General features: G+C 36.9%; 1 protein-coding gene across 2 annotated transcripts; it reads right to left on the bottom strand.

The window, feature by feature from the left end:
- Positions 1-25: 25 nt before the first annotated feature.
- POC5 (POC5 centriolar protein) lies at positions 26-26,445 on the bottom strand. Of its 2 annotated transcripts, XM_085322082.1 has the most exons (12): positions 26,382-26,445; positions 23,031-23,130; positions 19,352-19,499; positions 12,156-12,352; positions 11,590-11,766; positions 8,784-8,888; positions 7,632-7,811; positions 6,139-6,301; positions 3,792-3,910; positions 2,887-3,000; positions 1,847-2,023; positions 26-419 (listed from the first exon to the last, which is right to left on the bottom strand). In XM_085322082.1, exons 2-12 carry the CDS (start codon positions 23,112-23,114, stop codon positions 270-272), a joined length of 1,614 nt encoding a protein of 537 aa, XP_085178208.1. In that variant the 5' UTR covers positions 23,115-23,130; positions 26,382-26,445; the 3' UTR covers positions 26-269. The 2 variants fall into 2 exon arrangements, with proteins under 2 accessions (XP_085178208.1, XP_085178207.1); XM_085322081.1 differs by lacking the exons at positions 19,352-19,499; positions 26,382-26,445 and having other exon boundaries at positions 29-419; positions 23,031-23,113.
- Positions 26,446-26,809: the final 364 nt, after the last annotated feature.

Below are 26,809 nucleotides of genomic sequence, written 5' to 3'. Positions count from 1 at the left end.
TAAAAGTATTCAACAGATTCCTTAAATAAAGTATTTATCTTTAATAAAATAAGTTCTCAAAAAGTTTGGAGGTAGAACAATGTTTCAAGGTCATTTCCCCCCCTCCACATGCTTACTATAAGCATTTTTGCAATTTTTTAAAAGTAAAAACATGATACACCCTTTAGGCCTTGCTATGTCAAGTCTGAAAACACTGGGAAGAGCTTGAAATTGTACCTTCGTAAAAACCCTCCACCAGTGAGAAAGATTTGTGTGTGTGCGAGATTCACTCAGTCAACAACCTTTATTGACTGCACGCTGCTATGAGGCTGGCTCTGAAGCGCTCGCCCAGCGTGACCTGCGGGTCTCACAGTGGTAGAGCCAGAAGCGTGGAGCACAGTTCGAGGGTATTTAGCAGCAGTAGCTTGGGATATGGTTTGCTGAAAAATGATTAGATACAACAAAACACTTACAGGATGAAAAAATGCCATTAAATTAGCTTTAAATGAGCTGTAGTTTAAAGATTTGTTATTTATATACTTCTAAAAAAAATTGTAAGGTGACTTTAAAGGTGTGAGTGATTTTTCTTTTTGTTTTCTTCCTCATCTGTAATAGATACTTCTTAAGAATACCAAATGAAAAGTGCTAGACTTCTGATTAACTAGGCATCCTGAGCTTGTATCACCTCAATCTTGTGTCAGATTGTTTGCATTCTTTTTCTGTAATACTGATTTAATCATGCCAACGTTCCTTAAGTTCARTATTTGTTATGACGAAGTTAAATTGGTCTCTGAAAAGAAGAGGTTTGCATTTCCTTGACAGGAGTGAAACAGCTAGGACTGTTCTTGTAATAGACAGTAGTCATACTGCTTTTCATCAAGGTAAGCTTTCTCCGCTGTCAGATTAATTTGAAAGAAATACTTCAATCTTCTTGTAAATAAATGCCTAACTGGAAWTCAGTAAAAGTACATGGTATATACCTCTGAGTGTCACGCAACTGAAAGCAAAACATCCCTCAGAGGAACAGATGCCAGTAACTCCATCAGCTCAGATGAAGAGGTCTGAAATACCTTTGCTTGTTCTGGTAGCATCACTCAGGAAAGGCTGGACTTTTAAATAGCTTACAGAACACTCAGATGCTACTTTACAGATTAAAGTATAAAACTTTACAAAACTAAGTTATATCAACTAAGTGACATTTTGAACACCTCTGGTCATAAAAAAAAAAGTAAAATAAAAAAAAATTTTGCTGAGATTGATCTAAGAAAGTGCAGTAACTGCATAAGCCATTTAGGCCACTGTTCATAGCCCTCTGGCATAGTTTCATACCCTGTTATTGCACTTACAGTATTTTCTGAACGAAATATGGGGAGGGTGGAGTAGTGTATGAAAATACATCATAAATAAATTTTTGTTACCTCTGGTCCCAGGTTTTAATTTCTTCCAGTAGATTCCCTACCTTCAGCCTGTTAGTCTAACCTGTATCTCTACTGCCTGTGGGGCAGTCACTCTTCTCCCTGCCCTTGGTGAAGCTTGTCTTTAAATTGTCAGTAAGTTGCAAGGTGAGAACAGCAATCATTGCAGTGCCACCTGAACACTTCTATGAAGAGGTGGATTCCGGAAGAGATGGCCAAGACTAATCTACCTCTGAAATTACTACCACAAAAACAAGACAGACTAAAGTTGCAATATTTATGTCCCCTCTTCACAACCTGAATGTGTGATACCTTCTACCCTGTACTGCTTATTATTCTTAAACAGGACTCAAGTCTGAGCCGAATCAAGTCTCTCTTCATCGTGGTCATTTTAAAAAAATATCGCTACCATATRTAGAAAGAATAGTGTTACAAGCATATTTCTGGCTTACCTGAGTGACTGGATGATGTTTTTCAACAATGACTGAACTCATGGGTGGAACAACTCCCATCACTGCTAAACTACTACAAATTCTTGGTTTTTGTCCCATATCAGATCGGCCTGTGATTCGAGCAGTGATTGTTCTTCCTGCTTTCTGTTGAGCAGATGTTATTACTTTTGCCATGGGCTAAAAATAAACTAGATGTTAGTTGGTAAAAATTCTTAGCAGAATTTAGCATAGCTATTTATATTTATAAGCCAGGTGCCTGAACAGAACATGGGACACTGTTGGTAATCCAGTTACATTCTATGGGACTTAGTAAATTACCTGGTTTATTTGATTCTTTTTTCACTCTAAGAGACAGTGTTTAGCACAAGTGACTGTTAGGCTGAAGGGACTAAGCCTAATCTAACAAGCAAGCAGCACGCCTAAGTTAGCTTTTCTCTCTGGCTGCGTTCACCAGTGACAGCTGCAGGCATTTGCATCCCTGGCAGCTTGTTCTAGCGGTGGCAGAGCATCTACAGAAAAAGCTTCCATGCAATGAAATGCTGCATCTTTCTCTCATGATGGTAGCAAACTATCAAATGGGAAAAGGAAAGAAGAGCAATGCAGAACAGTGGAGAAAAGTAAAAAGGATAGTTTAGAAACAAATAAAAAGGAAGGGAGGGGGAAGAGATTGCAAACTACAGGATGACAAAGCAAAACAGACTTTTTCCAAAACTACATGATATCATGTGAAACACTGATTGTTACCATTGTGTTGTATGTAAGTATGTGTATACTTTCCTATTCTTCATTTTACTTAGTYACACATTTCCCGCCCCCACACACACACCAAAATAATTTTAAACTGCTGTTGATACGAATGGCTTTTCTTTAACATTAATGAGCATTTTAAAGCTTCTTTCTTTACCCTTCTATGTAAACTCTACACCAGTTTCCTCAAATACATAATGTTGCTCTGAAAAAAAACTAGGAGAAGATATCCAAACTAGTATTTGTTATAATTATGTCTTAAAAAAATGAAAAGGTTAATTTCAGCATGTTACCAGTTTTTGAGTTGATGCCAGACCAGATCCTGCAGTTGTGCTAGTGATGATTGCTGGAGACTCAGAATCTAGCCTGGTCTGAGAAGTGCTGGCATGACCCAAGTGGGCAGAAAACTGCAAATGAAGCGGTTTACAAAGAATAACTTTTCTGAAAATACTGGTTTACTCTTTAATTAGYCAATCTTCTGATTATTCCAATTACTCTGCTAAATTTAACTTCTTTACAGATATTATAACCGTTTTCCCTCTGTTTTCTGGCTAATTTAAAACACATCAAAGATGTTAGAAACTCRGTAATATCTGATACTATTGGAATGAAAAACTCGGGGGAGAGGAAAGCATTTATTCTCTATTCTATTCAGTAGCATGAAATTTTTATAGTTATGTCTTCTTCACCATGACTCCAATGCAGGTCCAAAACATCCAAGCTACTGGATAATGACCTGGCTAAGCTGATGTGACAGGACAGAAAGTTGAGTACCAACAGTATCTATATACTTACATTAAAAAAAAAAAAAAAAAAAAAAAAGCTTGAAATCAAGGTAACTTCTATTTTTTTTTCAGACTACATTAAGCTCAGGTTCTTTGCAAACAATACTTTTCCCACCAGAAAGATCCTTAGAAAGCAAATTCTGCTTATAAGAGACCTTGTTTTCAGTAGTTTAATGATTTTTTTACTAGAAGAAAAAACAGAGCTTAAGCTTCCTGTAAGTTGCAGAAACCATGCCACAGCCACTTTGTTTACACAGTGCAGTCTCATGTACTCACAGGTTTCATTTTAAATCTCAGATTCAGTTCAAGTTCTTTCAGTTCACAGGCTATTGCATTTATGTTTAAAAAGCGCCAACACAGGCAATTAGTTCTCATCCCTAGTGACCATAGTTTTATTCCAGCTGCATACTCACCATGTCTTCCAGCTGAAGACTAGTTGCTGTTGGAGGTGGTGGTGAGGGAGGATTATATTGTGAAGAAGGTAGCCTTCCTGCCACACCGGTGCCATTATCTTCTCTCCTACTTCCTGCATCTATTAAACACAAAGTAATGGGATCAGCACAGAATCTAGCAAACCCTAAGGGGAATAGAGATGAGTCACAGTAAGATTTTACTATTCCTTTGAGATTTCTGTGTAATCTAATTAAAGGGATTATTCTGTTCTTTGTAGGGATATATTTAAAAACTTTCCTGTATTTGAACTTTCTTTTCAGAGGCTTGATGATAAAATTTTCAAGGGGCTAATTTATGCATTATGCCAGTGCACTTGTCACATAGTGGTAGTGCAAAGAACTAGGATTCTGAATATGGCTTATGAACAAAATCCACCAGGAAAGAGCTACTTGCACTAAGGGATATTAATTCTGTGGCTTTGATACCCCTCTCTTTAAATACATAAAGAGGTGAAAATTTCTTCTTCTTCCCACCTCCTTAAATCCATCAACAAATCAACAAGGCAGATTTTTGATGATCACCATTGACTCCATGTGTTATGGAGCCCTTAAGGTTGAGATACTTGCACAGTATCAATCTACTTCCTACAACTCTATTATGGGACCAAAGTAGATGACGCTTCAGTGTTTGTATAATACGTAACCAGTGACGCATTGTGGCACAAGGAAGTTTTCATGGCCGTAGATAACAAGACAGGAACAAAACATGATAATCGTCTAACATGATGTTTTAAATCCTGCAGTGTCTGGGTGGGTGTCCCATTATTCCTGAAGGGGTATGTATGTAAATCAATGGCTGTGCAACCATGCTAACTAATTGTGTAACTGAGGTCATTAAAAGCACCTGGCAGCTCTAAGAAAAACTCATGTGCCTGGGGCAGGGGAGGAGATGGATGTGAGAGGCACTGGGGGGAGATGACTGGTATTGCAGTAAGGGCTACAGAAGCTACAAGATGTTTTGAAGCCAGTGAGGACTACAGGGACTATGGGAAGCTGAGCAGCACAATGCTGGATGTCCCAGCAGTCACAGATAAGCACCTCTGCAGCGTCCAGTGCAGCAGACTCGCGTTGCTGCACTGGCCTACAGCATCAGCTCCTACTTCATTGTAAATCAAGAAAAATGGTTGGTCCATCAATCCCGGCTGCTGGTCATGTCACAGCTCTAGAGCTCAGTTTTCCTCATTCCCTTCCTGCCCCATCTCTTCTTAAATATTTACAAAGCAAAGCTTTCCGGTTTTCCATCACTTGGCTACCCATCATTACCTGTGAGACCTGCTGCACTGCGTGCTTTTGGAAAACAAACAAACAAGCAGAAGACAAAGCCTTGAGAGAGACTAGTTCTTCATTTATAGCATTTATAGTGGAAAATGAAATACTTGGCAATGCCCTGTAACTTTATTGCCACATGCTGTATCTTGAAAAACTAGTTCCTCGTGTCCTTCCCCAAATACTGATTCTGTTTGTTGTAGCACATAGCTACTATACATAGCTGATGTTATATCCTGGTTCCCTAAGCAACTGGACATTATTCCAGTGGATACATTTAAAGGCCACGTATGTTTAACCAGATCAGACGGCTACTCGGACAAGTATCATCTTACACCTTCGTTACGTTTCTATTTCTTCTTCACAGCTACATTCACAGGCTGTAACGTGTTGACGATTTGGCTTCGTGAATTTCTCTGAAATACTTCAGAAACTCCTGGTATAAGACTGTTAAGTCTAGTAGCTGAAGTTACCTGTCTAAGGCCATTAAGAACTCCTGCCAGCACGGCTAGTAGCTAAACAGAAATGTCACAGCTGTACATGTGGCTAGCACAGCTGCACTCTGTAACATGAACTGCTGCMCCAGCCAGACGCTGCTTGTACTGCTGTACCTTGTTTCACTTTGAGGGGATGATTTTATTGCACCAGTAATGGAGTATAGCTCGTTCATGCAGAGCTGCAGGTGTTTTGTAAGTAAGTAAGTGTGTTGCTCAAATACTTAAACTGGTGTTTTCTGTACTAGCAGAGCACTCCTACTAAAAGCAGAGCCTAGAAGACTTTCCTGCCCTTTTTGCATTATCAGGCAAGATTAGGAAAGAAAAAAAGGGAGGACAGTCTGGGAAAAGCATATTCATTGTACACTGTAAGCTTCCAGAGAATAGAGGAAGGCTTTGCAGGACCAAATTATATCCTAACAACTTGTGGGACTATTTTTTTAAAAACAGTAACAAGTTGTTAAACCATGTGTTGCTATAAGCTCTCACATTAAAGAAAAGGGGAGAATCCTTTAAAAACACTATCAGATTACAGCTTTTTTACTGACCAGGATCCGTCCTACTCTCCTTGCCCTGAAACATGGTCATTGCTTCCAGGTTCAAAGCACATACACCACGCATAAAGGCTTTCTTCATGGTGTCTTCGTACTGTTCTCTTTCACTATGCAGTCGCAGAATCTCAGCTTTTGTCTGTTCCAAAGTAGCATTTAGCTACAAAAGAGAATAAGAGAACAACTGTTTTGTACTTCTGAATGCAAATCATTGAGTATATTCCTCAATTACTTTAGAAGCCATTTACTGCTTTTCCAAAGATAAGCCTTTTCACTTCAAAATCTCYGGTTCATCAGGTAAAAGACAGTTATTTGTCATCTATTTCTACTGGAGCATATTATTCATACTTGAGCACAGAGGTTACTCGAATGGGTTCAGGGGGACTGGCAGACCCTAACCAACTAAATAGAAATTTATCTTGCTAATTTTTCTTGTCTACAGATTAGGCAACTAGCCCAGGCTGAATTTTGTCATTAATTTGGATTCCCTTAATAGTCAGAGCAATAATTATCAGACATCTCACTTTTCTAGTCATTATAAAAAGAAAAATGACAAAACAAGTGGCTCTAGTAATTCACTGATTGCATTTTTCTTTATTGTATTTTCCAAAAWTCAGCATTTTCAGGTAGGATTCTCAAAAGTCCCATAACAAAACTCCTACTGTTTGGAAGGACTCAGTTTTAGAAATCCCACTCATTAGAAACTGGGCTTTAATTTCTAATTTATCAAAAAAATGCCTATGCTTGTACATACAAGAGATTTTATTTCAGAGCAAATATGGCTGGTAAGCCATTCTTAAAATTTCTAGGCTTAACTTTTTGCTAAAATATACAGCTTTTAAAATAGGTATTTTAAAACTTACTTTAATTTACTCTAGGTACCAATATGCATCTTGACAAATTGATTTCACCTTTAAAAACTTTCAAAATACTTTGATAAGCTTAATTGGCAAGGCAAAGGCAAAACCAAACTTAAATTCAGCTTTTAATGGAATAGCTAATATATATATATATATATATATATATATATATATATATACACACACACACACACACATATATATACACACAAAAAAAGTTCTAATTGAAGTCATAACAGTAATAGCCTTTTATTTCCACTATGTCTTCTTTAAGATGACCTCAAAATGCACAGCAAATAGTAACAACGTGCTATCAGGAAACAAGTATCATCCCCTTTACAGGGTGGGCAAACAGAGGTTCATCTCATTTCAGGATGAGTCAAATTTTTTTCACTTACATGTGCTGATCAGCATCATTTTATATCAGCTGCAGGAAAAAATTTTAAAAAAATTCACATCTAGAAAGTGAACTTCCATACTAGAGATCTTAGATTTCCTCAGATCTCCTCCTGTACTTGGAACTTTTTTCTGCTATTCTTCTGGAAAGTCCTCATGTATTTCAAGTTTGCTGAGAAAGAGATACTTGGTGCGGCAARAGAGAGAAGAAAGAAAGAAGAAACCTTATCTTACCTCTGCAATTTTGGCTTCATAATCATTAGTGAGCTGAACACAGACATCTTSTGCCCTTAACTGACAGGCTTTTGTTACTTTTTCTTTCCATCTTGCTTCACTAAGACAGCGCCATGCTGCCCAAACCTTCTTCATCAAAGCTGTCTGGAATTGTCTGTCTGCTATACGATTTGCATATTCCTTAGGAAACAAATACAACCACATTATATGCAAGCTTTGTGAAAACTTAAGTACTCAAGAGAGCGTGGATGACTGTTTTGCAAGATATTACACAGATCACTGGAGGAATGCCTAAACTAAGCTACATGTGCTACAGTGAAGCAGCACATAAACATTGCATGAACAGTTCGATTCTTCCTGCATAAGTATCCAAGAGCGTTACTGTTCCCAGTATAGAAAATACATTTGAGAACTCCTAGATAACACAAAACCCTCTTTTTGATCTTAGTTTAATGACATTTAAACAACCATCTCACACATACGCTGTCAGCATACATGTACAAAGCCATTAAGTTGATATATGGCATGTTTTGAGTCACTGCAAGAACCATTTAAAACCTGCATTCACAATGATCCATGATGATTAGCATAAACTGTGATACAATTACTTAGGAAAAAACACATAAACACACAMACACACAATTATATATATACATAATATATATAATTATATTATGTACATATATAATTATATATAAAAATAATAAATMTTATATATTTTTATATACACACACACACAATTAAATTATTTTTTTCAGAAATTAATTTGAAAAAAAGAAAAAGTAGTGTAAATTCCCAAACCATATTCCTAGTAATCAGTAAATTCTAAGCATGGAGTGAAAGAAAAGAGAAAACGCTGCCTCTCTCTATGGATAATAAAACTACAGTGATTTACTGTACGCTGATCACAATAATTGAATCAATATATATATTAAAAAAAAGTAGAGGTTTGATTTTTTTCTTCATCCCATAGGTATTCTGACAGCAGTGTTCTTTTTTGAATTGATGTTTTCAAACTGTTATTCAACACTGCCAAAAATGTCAAAAGAGAAACACTGTCATTTCTTCTAACTGTAACAAGAACATCAGCAACTCTGACCCCTTTGAGTTTAGAGGCTCCACTTTCACCTCATTTTTAGTTTGCACACGTACCTCTTGTTTGGCTTCAACATGCTGAATCCGCCACTGCATAAATTTTCTCATCAATTCTATTCTCTCCTTTTGCTTCTCTAATGCTTGAGTCAAGTTAGCAATTACCTGCAAAAATATTATTAACATTATATCAATAACTATAATTTTTGTAAGATAAAATAAGATACACTGCCTTCATCAGTTATTTGTCATTTAAAGCACTCACTTTTAGAAGAGCCTTACTGTTAAATCTTCCTTTTAGTCTAATCAAGCAAAAAACAATCAGTGTTCAAATCTGGAGTAAAATTCTTTTGGCTTCAACACTCAAGACTCTGTGGCACTTAAGAAATTTTCACTAAGTAGTTTTAGAAAAAAATCAACTGAATTGTCATTTCATCCTACAACACCTGCAGGATTCTGTTTTACTTCCTTGTAACCAAATGTTACTGTAGAATAAGGTCAGAAGAATCAACATTYACAAAAACAGCTTGGTGAATCAATTATCATTTATATTGTTAAAAGTTTGCTTCACTGCAAAATTGATTGACTGAAAAATGTAAGGAAACAACTGTGGATCTGCAGAAAATTTATTCAAAGCTCTGAACAGAATTAGCAAGCTAAAGAATTGCTAAGAAATAGAAAAAATAATCAAATTAAAAATTGTTATTCTCTTTAAAAGGTCTCATGAAAGATACTATCCCGAGGCCTGTGACAATCAAAACATTTGSGACACAAGATGGCTTACTGGGCTGCGAAAGTAACTGAGGACGTCAGGCACCAACCTCTAAATACATTATAATTAGTGTAACAGGAACACCTGAGGTTCACTGATTAAAATTTAGTCCAGGCATGACACAAATTGGTTATACCAAATCACTGAGCTGTTCTCTGCATTTTTGCCTAGCCTCTTAAGCTAGATTCTCCCCTCATAAGTGAGAAACACTAATGAGTAACACTGACAAATTTTGGGAAAAACGTTTCCTGCATTTAAAGTTATTCTAATTACTGCATAAAGATGGTAAGGAACAGTATTTTATGATGTTATATGCTATTAGTCATTGAACATATGTCAATGAAATGACTAACATGCAAAATAAAATTTACCTTTAAATCAAAGCTATTATCTAGCAAATAGTTCAAAACTCCTAAGTTTTGGTACAGAATTTCATACACACTGCTCTAGTTGTAATTTGCAGAATATTAAAGAAATACTACTAGGAAAAAGCTTGGTTTCTTTAAGGTGGTGAAAATATCAAACCCAGCAACACATGAATGTCATTTTAACACATTGAAAGTAATTAGAGCAGAGCTGTCTTCAGTTTTAAGAATAAGTTCTTCATAATCCTATGTTTTAATATATCTAATTTAATTAAGCTACTTTTTTCTGCTTAAGTATGACTACATTCAACTTTTTGCAATGTCAGAATAAAAATGAGTTGTTTATATAGTAAATAATAATTTGAATTGATCTAAAATTAAATTTTCACAAATTGTCAAACAAATCAATTAGAAAAGAGAAAGCAAAGAAACTGAATATAAATAATTTATTACCTTTGTTGAAATAGTGATATACTAACATAAACCATCACCTTTTGCTACTGCAAACAGACCTAAATAGGTTTGTTAATTAATACATTTTTGCCATTAAAAAGCATGAGAAATCTTACAAAAGAACTCCAAAGTAAGAACAAGAAACTAAGTTGTGAATAATGTTTGTGAGGTTGATTGGCTTCAGATTGTGACCACRTTAGAATTCATCGCGTTTGATGGCYGTACTGTCACACRTGGAAGTACTGCCACCTACCGTTAAGTCAAATCGTTTTCTGTAAGAAGAATTTTAGAAACAGAATAGTAAAATTGGATAAGGAAATTGTTTCATTTGCTAGCAGATAAGTACCACCAAGAATTATGACACATTAAACATGCACAGTGTACAACGMTATCCAACAGAATTAAGTAGATTTGAATGGTATACACTAAAATAATTATGGGTCTGAATGTATGTACTAGTTAAATGATATTGTGCTAATCCTGTGCTTGTCATGTTACAACATTGTACTTGCTTGGTCTGTAAAATCTGACTGTTTTCCAGGTGGACATGGAACGTGACCTTTCATTCTTTCTCCACATTTTACTTCCTTCAGCAGATGTTCTACATTACAGTGCAAAAACATTTTTTTTTTTAAATAAGAAAACAGGAATTGAAAATCTAAACTCTATTAAGTGTTCTCAAGTAGAAGGTTATAATTCAGCATAGAAATAAGAAGATCCAATTAGGTTATCTGACTGTAGGGCTGTCGCAATTTTACATCCTCTCCAACAATTTTGGTTAATTCCAAAATTGTTATGCTAGTAAAAAAAAACAGTATCTGAAAGAGTACATATCTATCTACAGTCCTAAGAATTCACCAAATAAGAAACTCTCTGAACATTTGGGGGATTGCTGTCCATTTTAAATATGGGAAAACCCATCCAATCTTGACAAAAATTAAAAGCTCTTCAAGTGTAAGAGCTAATAGACTCATCCAGACTGGTGTGATTCTCATGAAAGTAACAACATACGAAGTACAAGAATAGCCTCTAGATTTCAAAAAAGCAAAAAATGCAAAATATTTACAGACAAATCTATTAACTTTCCACTGTTAATAGAAATGATTTTCATTAGAAATGATTTTTTCTACTATTGAATCTAAATATGTTATTTACTTTTCCATTTTACTTGCTGCAAGAATTCTGTTGTTCAAGTACAATTAAGATGTATGCAAATGTGTCAATGTGGAGATTTGTAAAAAGAGAGAACAACTGAATTATGAACTTGAAATATCACCTCATCTTTTCTACCAACAGAGATTTCATAAGTATGCAGCAGCTCTTTCAGGTTTTCCAATTGATTGTTCAATTGTCTGACATGTGCAGCGTGTTTCTCTCTTTCTTGTCTCATTTCAAGCTTGTGATGTTCGATAAAACTAAGTTTCCATTTTTTCAACTCAGTCAGAACATTTGTCTGAAAAGTTAAAGGAAAAATAGTAGTGAAATTAGTAAAAATACTCTCTCCTCCCCAAACTTTTAATCTTAAAACACTCAGTGATTAAGTGAACATGAACATTTACAGTGAAGCTTTCATTATGAAGGCTTTTTATAAGCATTACCAGAGATTATGAACCCTTGAATGATAACAATCGAACATCCCTAATGGAAAAAATTATTCCAAAGGTCCCTAGCTCTTGTACAAGATAGTGCCTACAGGYAGTAAACAGCAGCACCACCAAAAGTCCACTGCAAAACCCACCGTTTCCCGGCACAGTCACACACTTTACCTGCACTATCACTTATTCTATGATAAGGCACTGACATCTGTATGTTATTCTTAAGGTTTCAATACAAAATACATACCTTAAGACTTCCGCTCCAGAGATCAAGTATGTTTTCTATTTGGGTCACTTTTTCATCAGGAACAGTTAATTCAGTCACTATTTCTTCATTGATTTCTCTTGGACTGCATGCAGATCCTTGTGAAGAAGTCTCCTCTGAGAGGACAGGGCAAAGGTGTTCCATGTTGGCCTCACAAGGCCCCTTCACTGACATTAAAACTAAAAATGAAACAGAGTAAGGATTGATACTCTGGAAGACTAACTGCTCTGAATTCTGGATGCAAGTCTGAAACGAAGCATTAAAACACACACACACACACACACACACACACACACACACACACACATATATATATATATATATCACCAAACCCCTCCTTTTCCTGTGTAAAACAAACTGAACTCAAGATTCTAAGATACAAACCAGATAATTTAAACCAGTAGTTGCACTGTAACAGTAGTCAAATCAAAACTAATGTTCTTTAAAAAAACTGAAACTTGTGAGGTCATTCATGTTAAAGATGATGATTACAGCAAGTGCCATGAAAATAGTTTTGCCAAAAACGGAAAGCCTATTTCTTAATGTAGACTGCTTTTAGGTAAACATTTCGCATCAGAAATCTACAAACTTTTGCCATTTTCCTCAACACGCCTGTAAACTCTGCAGGACAGTGGCTTGGRTATCCTTGTGTATTTGCAGCTGCACAATGTGGCGTGTATTTTAAGGTTGGTAAGTATTAGCAACCATTGCATGCCCCCTTCTCGCCCCTCCACCCCAGCTAGGAGTTAGCACCTCCCAGTTACAACTCTTCATAGTATTTTCCTTACATCCTTTAATTTGTTCATGTATTTATACTTTGAACTCTCTGAGACAGGAAATGTCTACTATGCAGTTAGACAGTGCCTTACACAATAAGGTCATATTTTCAGGTCGTGTCACTAACTACGACTACAATAAAAATTAAGATATGCCCAGAAAATAATGGACACAGGCTTGAGTACCAACTGGTGAGAAAACAGGCTTAAATGAAATGGACTCACATTTAACTGAAAACAGGTAATTAAAATCTTGTCTCATAGTCACTTGAGCTTTATAGAAAATGTTAGAGTTGACAGCTGAAAAATTTGGGAAGAACAGGGATTAGCAAATTCCTTATATTAATGACAATTCAGACAATTTTAGAAGAACACTTTCCTTCTTGCATAGATGAAGAGAGCAAWACTCCAGTATTTTAATTTTCATTTTTGAAAATGAATGTTGTCTGGTTTCATAGTGGGTAGGTACTGCTTTGTAGTACAAGCAAGCACAGATACGCTGGACTGTTTATCACAAAGCAGTGTTTTTGSTGGATGCTGGAAATCTTTGTTTCTAACTTAACACTATCTGAGACTGATGACTGACACTTTTACAGCCACTGTCACAAACCATTGCAGGAAGTATTAAATCTCCTGCAGAAGAGGTGAGACAGTGCATGGACAGAAGAGCTGTCTGGCTAACATTCACTCCCAGCAAGTAGTTTGCACTGAAACTACCTCACTCATGCTTCAAAATAAGGAAATGAGGATGAGCTGCGGTGCAGAGGCAGAGTTGCATTCTTTTTTGGCGTTTCTTCCAATGTTGCATACAACTATGCATCAAACTTACCATCAGACTGGCCTGAAGCAGCCCCGTCTAACATACCATTTCTCTAGACTAAATTCTACACGCCATTACTTAAGCAGAAGTCTAAAAGTAGATTACTCTCAATCACGCCAGTATACCAAGATTGGCATCCAGAGTTTGTCATTGTTTCTCATGCAAATGAGAAAAGTGTTGCTCACATAATGGCAGAATTTGAATATTCTGTGTCTGTAAAGGRCTGTAAAAAATGTAACATGCCAAATAGAAGTATTTCAAGTAGTTTTGATCATCTGCTTTCACTGATGTAGAATTTGGCTGTGGTTTCATAGTACAAAATATTTCAGCAGCATTATTACTATCAAGTGTTCCCAGTTCCCAAGTCCTTCACCACTTGCTGCCACCCTTTTGCGGCACCATGCTCCAACTTCAGCTCTGCCATTGCTGTAAAATGTACAAAGGGAGGTTTTAATTGTTTGTTTGGATTGCAAAGACATCCAGTGTATACTGCACAGTTTACAAGATACTTATAAAGAAAGGAAAAAAGGAAACTGGTAAAAAGCAGGATATTAAACTAGACTGACAACTATCACTGTCCTGGATTGTAATACTGCCAGTTCACCTCCCCCTTGCTCCCACCTTAATTCTCCCTAAGGACAGATTGTCCTAACTTAGCTTTCATTCCCTCTTGTTTGCCACAGGATATATCTTCCTCTGAACCAGTGAGTGGATTTGTTACATATCTCTATTATCCTCCTATGTAATTTATCTTGATATTATAGTACTGTCCAAATTTCCCAGCTGTGTGCATATTAAARTCATTCTTGTCACCTATTCCTTTACTTCATTACATGATGCCACTCAGTTAAGTACACTTAAGTTATCAAGGACATGGAACCAGATGTAATAAATGCAAGAAAGTACATGGAATGTATTTTCTATAATAATACCCATATATATTTACTCCAACATCTCTAGATTATATTTTATAGCAGAAATCATTAAATTATCTGTTTTTCTAGATGTCTGTTATCCCAGTATTACTGATCATTTTTCTGTGTGCCTCTAATATCTAACTTTTTCTGGTTTCATTAAGTAAATATGCTCTGACAGATTTGCATAGAAGCAGCATTCAGATGTAAAATTAGCCAAAAATTATTTTCAATAGAGCTTCACTGTATCCTAAGTATATAATCTTGATTTCCRTTTATACTGAATGATAACTGCTCAGCACCTTTTATATTAGCATACTAAAAGTGCCTTCAGGAACAACAACACCTAGCTCCAACTTCTTTGCACTTTCATAATAGAAAATGAAAAAATACAATTATCAAGTAAATCAAGAAGAATTTATCTGAAGTTTGATCAGTTCAGCATTAGGTCTTGTAAAAATGTGCCACGTGACTCCCAGGGTTGTCTCTAGTCAGCTGAATTTTTCAGGAATCTATATTAGTTCTATTTCACTTTGCATGCAAGCAACATCCTAGTTTTTAAGGCTAAAATTGTCATGTTACCGCTCAAACTGAATAGATAAAATATTTGCATGCCTATTTTTCATGTAACCCAGCAACATCTGCAGTTTTATGCTTCAGATGCACACTATGGATTAATGTTTTCTGCTGATACTGTAAGTACTGGGTATATTAAGTGACATAGAATACTATAATACTACCTTTTAAGGAGAAAATTTTCAGGGAAGAAAATATATGCATTAGAGTAGATAAAGGATCTCATGGAATACAGCTGAGGCTCTCATTCGCTCCCATTCATAAATGCATGAATGGCCATCTTTTTCCTAATGTACAATTTTAATCAGTTTTCATGAAGCGTAGAGAAAAAAAAGCTTTTCTATTTCACCTCTCCCCCCTCACCCCCCAAATTATCAAATTTTGTTTCCTCAGCAAGAAGTAAATTTAGAAAAAGTTGAAGTCTTAACAATTCTTTGTCAGAATGAAAAACACGATTGAGAATTTTAGTGAAACAGGTATTGAGAATACTTGGAAGAAATTGCTACAAATAAAAGACCCCCTATCATTTTAATTGAGATCAACTAGGTCCTACTCAACTTGTCTTTGAAAGATGCCTTCAGTTAGGAGACTCAGTCAAGATATTTCTCGATATAAAAACTAAAAACAAGTTACTCCCTATTTCCTTATGCACTACAGGGAAATTAAAAAACAACAACAACAACAAAAAAACAAAAACAGAAAAAGGAGCACCAAATACTTCTTTCTTCTGACCTTCAAAACATGCTACAGAAACTATTCTCTTTAACAGATGAAGGTTAGAAAGATTATATAATTTTTTACCTCATACATGAACTGTTATCATTGGACCAAGGTGGAGGTAATAGTTTGTTCAAATCTTTTTTTTTTTTTTTTTTTTTTATGCTCTCACAAGTTTAATGGCTCAACACTAAGGACTGATAGCCTGAAGATTTTTTTTAAAAAAAACAAAACTTCCCACTGTTTGAGTATGAGTCACCATTCCACCTCTTTGCTACTTTATTGCTCCAGTCTTAAATGTTTTTAGATTTAATTAACCAGACTGATAACAAGAACAGGAAATTAAATTCTGGGTTTCAAAGTTTAAAAGCATCTGGACATTGGATTGAATAGCACAGCAAGCTTTATGCCAATTATTTTTCATATTTGACTGGAAGCTTTTAGTGAAGTTTAGTGAATTATTTATTATTAAATTTGCTGAAACAAATAAAGGTTACCAGTTATTAGATTTACTACAGTCATAGTACACCACTAGGGCACTCAAATTCTTGAAAACAGTCACCTTAATTTTAAAAAATTGAAAAAAATCAAGCAGTAGTAGCAAAAGATACTCCACAAACACACCTTCATTTGAGAAGGCATCAAGTAGCATTGGTAACTCCATTGCTCTCTCAATACCAAAACCATGTGGGGAGGGAGGGAGGGGGGGAAGCTTTGAGAATTTCTGCAGAAGAGTGAACATTTTGTCTTAACATTATACATAGTGTAGACCCGCATTTTGTTCTAGAAAGTTACAGAATAATAACTTGAATAATTTATGATGTGGTATTTTAACAGTCACAACATTATAGCCGGATAGGAAAAGAATGTCAAAGAACCTGGTTTGTTATATGAACTTGTAGCAATCCCAAAAGAATGGAGCTGAACAAAAAAGTTAAAACTATCCTCTTGAAACAACCTGCTGATCTACCAATACCAGAGGTGAAACATTGAGCTTGAAATTGTTTACATTTCCATTTTTCATCCAATGTCTTGTGTCATCAGTACTCAAAAAAATGAAAAAAAAAAAAAAAAAAAAAACTGTAACAAATACCACTCAAATATTCAGTCACTCATATCAATATTGAGCGTTTTGTAAAAGAGTTGGACGTGCAATACCATGCACCACAAATACTGTTACAAAATACAGTTCCACTCAAACTGAATGACTAAACTCTGCTGTATACTTTTATAATTCTGAAGAAAAATCATATGATTAGCCAGAGATAGCCAGCCATACAAGATCTACCTGTATAAGCACAGAGGACTCTGTGGATGACATCTGAATAGGGATTTGCTCCATAATGTTGTTCCAAATGGTTCAGACTGGAATTGTTCTGTTCATCTTCTAAGAGAAATTTCTCAAGCACAGAGATGTTTCCAGCAGTGGTCTTGAAACTGCTCTAGAATTCTAGAGTTCTGCAATTGTATTTGAATACTGGCAACCTATTAGCCACAGGACACTTTTAACCTTCAGCTTAATCTATCAGGCTGCAATTTTCACTACCTTGACTGTATCACTAGTGATACAACAAATAAGGATGCTTTGCTCCCTAAATTAAAACAATTTGTATCATAATTGTTGTTTGTTTGTTTGTTTTTTAACCCATAACTAACTGCTTTCATTCTAGGAGTTGCAGGAGTATCTGTTGCTACAGAGGATTTTTTTTCTACAATGTTTGACAATTTGGGAATAATTGCCAGGGTACAAAATATCAACAGCTTCTACAGGTTGCATTTTTTTATACAGTCTTGGCACACTTCCCACATAGGACATAACTATGCTGGATGAAGTTAATAAACTTCTTTTTGTGAAATTCATAAACCTGAAGTTCCATAGACTATTCTTGAAACTTCTATGTTAGCAGAGTTTTTACTAAAATAATTCACTTTCCAATTCCAGATCCTGTTTCCATTACAGAACATTTGCTCTCTCCAAACCACCATTCTCCTGCTTTCAATGAGCACAAAATCATACCTTCTACTTTCCCACGGGAGTCTCATATTCAGAGAAACAACTACAGTAATTCTGCACAGAGGGGAAGTCCACAGAGACTAAGTTGCTCCAGCGTTTGATAAAATGACAAAACATTTCTCCTTATGGCATGCTGGAGGGGCGCAATGATTTGAGGGTCTGAATGTGCCTAGATTCTACTGCACACACTCACTGTGGGAGGCAAAGCACACAGAGCATAACCAATACTGCTCTCCTCATTTTAATCATATTGCTTTTTGTTTTAAGAATACTATAATGTATTAACATGAGTTAACTAAATGGCAACTGATAGCTTACTAAGGCTGCTGTATATTCTAGTCAAAACAGTGCGCAATTTCAGAATATGTACTTATTTTTGGTCATGGTTCTTTCTAGTATCAGATAAACTTCTGCCAGTGTCTGCACTGTCCTTTGCAATTGCACTAGTAACCTCCTGTTAACACAAAGTTACTTAGCTGTCATCAGCCTGTTCAGAACTCTTGTATATGTCAGCCAGGAACAAAATTTACTCCAATTAAGATTATTAGCACCAGGTTTACATACCACTTCAAGACACTTGATCTCTATTTGTAGAATGATTTGTAGAACTTCTACACCCCATTCCCCTCTAAATAGTAGAGAGAGACCTGGCATCAAGGTCCTAACTTCCCTTAAGGACAGGACACAGAAAAACAGGTAACAAAAAACAGTAGGTAAGTAATTTCATCATGAAATGGCAGACCTTTTGAACAACAGAAATTAGTTTAAGGTAAGTACTTCATGATTCTTTAAGTCAAGTTCCCTTCATAACCATGAATACCAGAGTTACTCTTAAGCGTCACATCACAATGCATCACAAGACACAAAATTTACACAATCTTAAAGACCAAGAACTAGAACAGAATGAACTACTGAACTGAACTAGAATGACTTTCATGCAGTGACTTGATTAGCCATTACACAAAGCCCATTTCAGGTAATTCTTACTTCAAAATAACAATGCTTTAAACACACATGTATCTCTCATGGCAACACAGGTATGAGCAAAACCAGCCACGAACTCTCAAATTTCTTTAAAAAATACTTTAAGTGAGGACCACCTCTGCATTATTACACCAACCACCTTAAACATTTACACTTTATGTCATGTCTAGACTGTCAGCACATCAATACTACCACTTGAAAGCTAAGTCAGAGAGAGAACCTTCAGTGAACATAGTATCTTCCTAAATTTTTTCTTGTTCAAAATGTATTATACATGAACTGTATATTCTTTTTAAATAGAAGCTATTAGAAAACTTTTATTGACAAAATTTTATCATTGCTTGTGTAAACTCAACTCACAGCTTTGCACATATTACCTGGAGTCTCATGGTGAATGACATCATCTGTTATATTTGAAAACCTGTCACCTGCTCTCAGTTCTGAGGCAGGTTCTGACCACTTTGGGCCATGATGTTCAAACTTTGGAGTCACTACAGCATAACGAAGCAGCTCTTCATATTCATCCTGTCATAAAATGGGGACAAATAGTTATAAAGCTATGATTATCCAAAACTTCGGTAGAAGAAGGAAAAAGTCRAAATGACTTTAGATAAGTTTTTAGATTATTTTGTATTGTGGTTGAAACTAAAAGATTTTGCCTTAAAACTGCAAAAGCCAGCTGTTTACTTAGTATTTAGAAGTCAGTTGTAGTAGTTTATCACTCTCTTGCTTCATGTTCTAAAATGCATTCAATTTACTACTAGATGCAGTACAGTAGTTATAGCTGAAGWTTTTGTTAGATGCCAGAACTAGACAGTATAATAGGCACCTCAAAAAATATGACCTACGAAAATAGATTCCAGATTAGGAATCACCTAATACTATATTTGAGCATCACTGTTACCACAGAAGGGGGGAAAGTACCTGAAGGGAGAGTGTCAAGGGGACGGRGACACACTCTTTTCAGTTGCCCAGTGTGACAGGAAAAGAGGCARTGGGCAGAAATTGAAGCACAGGMAGTTCCGCCTGAGCGTGAGGGGGAATTTCTTCMCTGTGASAGTGACAGAGCMCTGGCACAGGTTGCCCAGAGAGGTGGTGGAGTCTCCTTCTCTGGAGATCTTCAAGGCCTGCCTGGATGCAACCCTGTCTACCATGCTCTAGGTGACCCTGCTGAGCAGGGTGGTTGGACTAGATGATCTCCAGAGGTCCCTTCCAACCTTACCGATTCTATGATTCTGTGATTTTTGTATCCATGACAAAGATGCTACTAAGCAGAGAGTCACATTCACATTCTGTAACATTACAGTCTCTTAGGGAGGAGTTATAAAGCCAATCATCATTAGCTAATATTTTCTTTAGATTAGATATGGTTATTCTCACCATATATTACACATTTATTAAGTTATATAGTTACAGTGGTCGTGTATGTGTAAAACTAATATAAAAGCTTGACCTTTAAAAAATTATGAACCAGTGTAACCRGACTATAGCTTTATACTACATGGAAATTTAAACCAAGTAAGTTAATGTTTTCTTGAAGTTTCCTAATTAAACAGATTTTCAGAATGGAAGTATTTAGAGCTCAATGTGAAACTGAACAATCTKCATTACAGCTTAAACATTAAACAAACCATTCCAACAGTAATAAAAACAAGGAAACAAACAAAACCTTCCAGTTGCAGTTAATGCCTACCGATCAAAGCCACTAACTGAAACATTTGGAAACAACATTAGTTTGAAAGTATTAAACCAGGACACAAGTAGTAGCTTTTTCTTCACTTAATATTATTTCACTAGTTCAGTTCTGAGCACTAGTTCTGAGCATCCTAATGGGCTCAAGGCTCAGAAACCAATTGTGAATTGAAAAATTATTTTCTTGTTCAAGCTGGGAGAAGTCAGAGTGGAAACAATCAGTTTGAATGTACCAGTTACACGTAATACTTCCCTGAATCGATCACCTTAAATACATAATGTTTTAACATTTTCAATGTAATCTTCACATGGGTTTCAACTAATCAGAGAACATKTTAAGAAGCTAGGTTTTGTGTTTTAACTAAATTTTAGTTTCCTTTCAACTTTCCATTCCACGTCTTCTAGTCTGTCATGTTAAAATTAAAAGCCCAAGTAATCATATATGAAGCAATATAGTTACAAACAAGTATGCATAGCATATGTTTGCAAATTATCATTTTTTTAGATTTAACCYCTAAAGGAAATAATAAAAGTGCAGAAATAACAAGATAGAGCTACAGAGTAAACTGTTTACATCCAGACTTCTGGATTTCAAAAGTAAATCCAGATTCAGATTCTGACTTAAACTGTTTTTTCTTAATGGGGAACCATTCTTCAATGTATGTTCTTACTGTGTGTATGAACTGGATAATATTCCTGTAGAATACATGCAAGCCCTAAGATAATACTACATGCTTCATTAAAAAAAGCTAATACACAACTGCAGTTAGGCCATGTATATTGTGTAACTTTATTAAGTACTTACTTAAACTCCTTGATATGAGCATAATTCTTTTATATTTCATGCTATAGGAAGACCAAAAGATGATAAGCAAATTGTTGTCTAGCATATTCTGATGTGCTCAAGCCCCAAATGCATAAGAACCTTCAATACGTAAGCTGATACTCAGAAAACCAGCCATTATTGTTAACCAGGTCAACAAAGAGACACAGACAGGTATCTGAGCAAGGAAATCTTGGTATTAAACCTTGATATTAAAACTTGCAGACTTCTAAGTCTGATGAAAGAAGTGTTTTATTTCCTCTGCAAGTACAGTTTAGATTCTGTGAGATGTCAGAATAATAAAGAACTCAGGTATCTTTTAATAATTAGTGTTGCAAGGGGCACAAAAGCATTTGKAAGTTTTCTCTCCCCCCTCTCCTTCTTAAAAGATAGTAAAATTCTATAGATACTGCATGTAATTTGTCCTCTGGATGGTAGTCAAGGTAACTAAACAGCAGGAAAAGAATGTATTACACACATGCAACCTGTTTTTCAACTACAACAAGCACTGGAAAGACAGATTAACTATTTTTCCTGAATACAGATTAAGAAATCTTATCCATAAGRTAAGTTTGAAAAAGCATGAAAACAAAATTCCCCCTAAACAGATAGTTTAAAATGGACAAAGTCAACTCACAGGAAGAAAACGTTAATTTAACAGTGCTTCAGCTGTACACACCCATTGCATCCATTGCACCCATTGCTTTTTGGATGACAAAAGTAAGGACACATTCCTACATGACAAATAGCAAAAGTTATTAGKGCAAAAGTAGCCTGTTTTGGATAGAATCCCATCGAGGTAAAAATACCACCCAAACTGCAATAGCCAATTATTAAATGATGAAAATCTACCTCTTTCAAGACAACAGGATAAAGATTTTATCCAGTACCTTCAAATCCTCTCAAAAGAATGCTGAGCACAGCAAAAAAAAAAAAAAAAAAAAAAAAAAAAAAAAAAAATCCCACCACTAAAGTTCCAGTATATCTTGGCACATTTGATGCAGGAAAAAAAACAATGTTTCTTTTGAGACACCAGCTTAGGCACAATCCTACTCCAAGAGAAAAAAAAATCCATTACACATTAAAAAAAAAGATCATTCTTACAATATTGTTTATGAAGTCTAATACATAGCATATTATTTCCTTCATAAATAATTGGTTTCTATCCTCCTGTGTCAAATTGAATCTTCTCAACCGGACTAAACACATAGATAAAACATAATACACACAAAAAAAGAAATCTGCACTATTTTACCTATACCTGTCAGTGATCAGTTTCCTAAGGTTGTATGAAACTTCTCCCAAATATTGAATTTCTTGTGAAATGCACAAAAGAAAAATCCAAATGAAGATTTTTTTTACTCTCAAATTTTACTTGTCTAATTTACTTCCTTCCACTAACATTTATATTACTTTCCCATGCACCTAAAACATAAAGAGGATGCATGAGTTATTTGCAACATTTCCTCAAAATTATCCTTTGCCACAAAGAAAAAAGAAAAGTTGTCATAGAGAATCATATGAGCTTGCTTGTTTCCTACCTGAAGATCTGAAGAAACAGAACTGCCACGAACCGAGTCTTTTGGCAAAACAGGACTTGTGCTTTTCTCTTCATCTGATGACATTCTGCACAAAGTCAGTCTATAAAACAGAAGCTGAACTTCACTTTTTAGTTCTAGCTGGTTTGCTCTGTGTTCACCTATGTTCTATTTTTTCTAGCAACACAAACTCCGCTGTAGTAACTACTTCAATTCCCCATTGGTGTGCTAATCTGAAGGTGTGTGATGTTACTGTGTAGTGTCTGTATTAATGTTATGAGTATAGACTGGTAGGTATTTAATTGTCTGATTCAACCCATACTCAAAACCATGAAAAAACTTCCACTGACTTTAAAGGATTCTGAATAAAACAGAAAGCAACAAACTAAAAATTTACTATTGTTCTAAGTTAACTGAATAAGCTCGTTATAACTAATGCTTCATGTTACACAATATAAAATTTTACATTAACTATAYGAGTAACTAAAACCAAAATCGACATATAAAGAGCGAGAGAAGCCTCCATTTATAATTAYATGTCTCCATCTTACTCATATTTTGGAGCTTATTAGCTTGTTTCAGTATGAAACTCCTACAGAGTGACATAGGAATCTCTAAGCTCCACTGTGATGTTTTTTCCCCTGGAACTACCTCAACCACAGTCCAAGTTGACACGATGCCCTTACTAACACCTTGCTGCTTCTTCATCGTGATCAACATCAGTCTTCTTCCACCTTACACTCTGCTTCAGCTGTCACCTTATAGGCCCAGGAAGATGACCAGATACTGACAGGACAGGCAACTCCTCCTTAGCTACAGGTAATGTCAGTCATTCCAGCAATTTCTAAGAAAGGTAGTGAGGTATTCTTGAATATCTGGGAAACAGTGATGTTGCAGAACTGATAAGAAACTTGAGCACTTTCTAGAAGATTTTTTTTAAATCTACTGCAACTTTGCAAAGTTGCAGTAGTTGCAGTGCAAAACTGAAGCACTTGCTAGAAAATTTGACAGGATATGGGGAAAAGAACTCTAAAGGATAYGGGCCAAGGAGAAACAGAAGAAACTAAAAACATGAGCGGGAGCCAATTATTAAGAAAAAGAGTCATCATCTTTTTTCAAAATGTCAAAAAATGCAATAATCTCATAGTTCTCTATGTAGAAATACAGACGGAAGTTAGTTGTCTTTTTATTCCTTGAGTTATTTTAGGTATTGATTTTTCCTTCAGTATAAAAGCTCTGCCACAGGTAAGACTTTTCCACATTTGGCTTCTGCCAAGCTAATTCCCCTAGCTTCTGACCTATGGGAAAAAAGTTTCCAGAAAAAGTCACATTTTAGCTAGACTGTATTTTACAAAATTAAATGCCCATAACAGCAGGTATTTGAAATGGAAACAYTGAAAGAACTTTGGACTTCATAAACAGCTAGTCTGTTAACAGTTCACTTCACAAAATGAACTGACAAGTGAAAATGCCAATTATTAGTAGCAAAGATAACTCTAAACCCTGCAGATGTAGGACTCAGGACTTACTCAGAGTATGATCTTATTTGATTATTACAACATCCTTTTCCTGAGCTTGATAAATGCAACCTTTCCATACAGATGTCCACCCAAAATCCTGCTGCAAGGGGTCAGTTTCTTAGCTAGTCCTTTGACCTTCTAAACCTTTTTCAGGAATCCTTTTAATGACTATCCTTCTCTCTCAAACATAAGTGGCTTATCCTTACTTTCAGGATCCTTTATAAGCTATCCCTATTGTACCTATCATTTTTTATTTCCTTCTGCTCAGCCCAAGTTGCTAGCCTGTACTGCTCATAAGTACAGTTTTCCAGCAACCAGTTTGCTTATTCTGCCATCTGCGCGAAGAACTCTGACCATCAAAAGCCACTTGATGATCAGACTAGCCACCTTTCCTTACATTTTTTTATGCTTTTGCCAATAACAAATTGAAATTACAATTAGATCATAAATCAGACCATATTCTCACACTATGAACTGGTCTGCCTCTCTCTCTTTTTTTTTTTTTTCCTCCCCTCCCCTCTTTTCCTTTTAAACTGCGAATCAGGTCTATGAAGTTCTGGTCCTTCCACTGCAGTGTGTTTAGGGTCTCTAATAAGATGAACAATAACAGTTATTTCAAGCTTAAGAATCAGTAATGAATGAAAAATTCCAGCAAACCTAGAATACTAGACATCTGGTCAAATAGAGAAAAACAGATTAGATTAGTATGATAAATTAMATTCTTTGAAGCTGTTGTTTGCAGATATCACCACCACTTTATGCTGAGACCAAGTGATCTGCTTTGATCTCAGCAAGCACATGTTAAGTTCAAGAAATGGACTGGGTTCCTTTCTAAAAGAGAAATCTCTCAGCAGGTATTAAGTAAGACACCAGCTCAGAGTCAGTAAGTTGTGACGCTGCAAATCACTGGATGGTGGGAGAGCAGCAACACAAGCATCATTACATTTAGGATGTTCTTCTAGTCTCCTCCAAGCATCTGCCAACGCATATATCTGACTTCATCAAAGGCAGATTCCTGATAACAGCAGTAACTTCTTCCAAACCATAAATATATCACCCTCGTGTTAAGAGTGCTACTTTTAGGAATAGGATGTAGAATTATAAAGATCCTTGGTCTGATCTATCATGTCTGTTCTTATATTTGATTTTACATTGCTTGAGCTCTGCTCTGTATTTTACCTTTTTGAATTTGTTATAACTGAAAATCAATTCGTTGTTTTGACTGATACATTTCAAATARTTTAATATTGTTACACTCCAGTCAGGGGAGTCTACATCAGAAAACGCAAGCTACTCCTTCTCCCTGTGCAGTCTGCACACCTCCTTTCCCCTTGACTGTACCCATCTGCAAATACAAAGCAACACTGCTCAAACCCACGTCCTCCAGCTTCGCACTACAGCAGCTCTGCAGTCTGCCCTGGTGCCTGCACAGGTGAGACTACAGCGACCGCTATCACGCTGGCTAGTGAAAAGGGGGCCAAATCACAGGGTGTGGGAGGGTGGAAGTGTCATACCCCCCGGGGGGACACAGCCGGGCAGGAACACGACTTCATATGCGAACAGGACAGGCTTGTTGGTTGGTTGTTTTTGAGACCGCTTGTTTTTAAAGCAGCTGGCCCAACTAACCGGGGAGGGGGGCAGCGGGCGGCGCTAACGGCGGGTGCCCGCGGGGGGCCGGAGGCCCAGCTTGGCTGTGCACAGCTCGGCGGGGGTGCGCGGTGGAGGGCGGGCACGGCACGGCACGGCACGGCACGCCACGGCACGCCACGCCACGCCACGCCACGCCACGGCACGGCACGGCCCCGCCGCCCCTCCCGGCCCCGCCGCCTCTCACCTGCGGGGCAGCAGCCGCTCCCGGCGTGACAGTTTCAAACTGCCAGGGCGGAAGAAGAAGCACCTCTCTGATAGGCTCGGCTTGCTTTTAGAAAGCGCTCTCTGATTGGGCAGCCTGGAGGCGAAGTAGCCAATTAAAGAGCCTAGCGACAGGGGCGGGACACGCTGGTCGTTCCCGTCCCCGTCCCTCCTTTACCTATAGGTGCCGCTTTCCGGCGGCTCCTGCTCGTCAGCGGCTGCCGCGCGCGGATTGGCCGGGAGCGTTCGCGGGGCTGGGGCGCGCGCCGCGAGCGGCCGTTGGGGGCGGCGGCGCGAGGCTCGGGGCGGGGCGGGGCGGCTGCGCGGTAGCGGCGGCCTCGCGGCTCGGCGGTTGCGGAGCCGGTGGCACAAGCAAGCCGTGGCACCCGTCCTTCGTCTCCCCTGGGCGCC

Source organism: Rhea americana, unplaced genomic scaffold, assembly GCF_003343005.1.
Source record: "Rhea americana isolate MKP2758 unplaced genomic scaffold, rheAme1 scaffold_74, whole genome shotgun sequence".
In the NCBI taxonomy this organism is placed as follows: domain Eukaryota; kingdom Metazoa; phylum Chordata; class Aves; order Rheiformes; family Rheidae; genus Rhea; species Rhea americana.
This window is presented reverse-complemented; position numbering and strand designations above follow the sequence as displayed.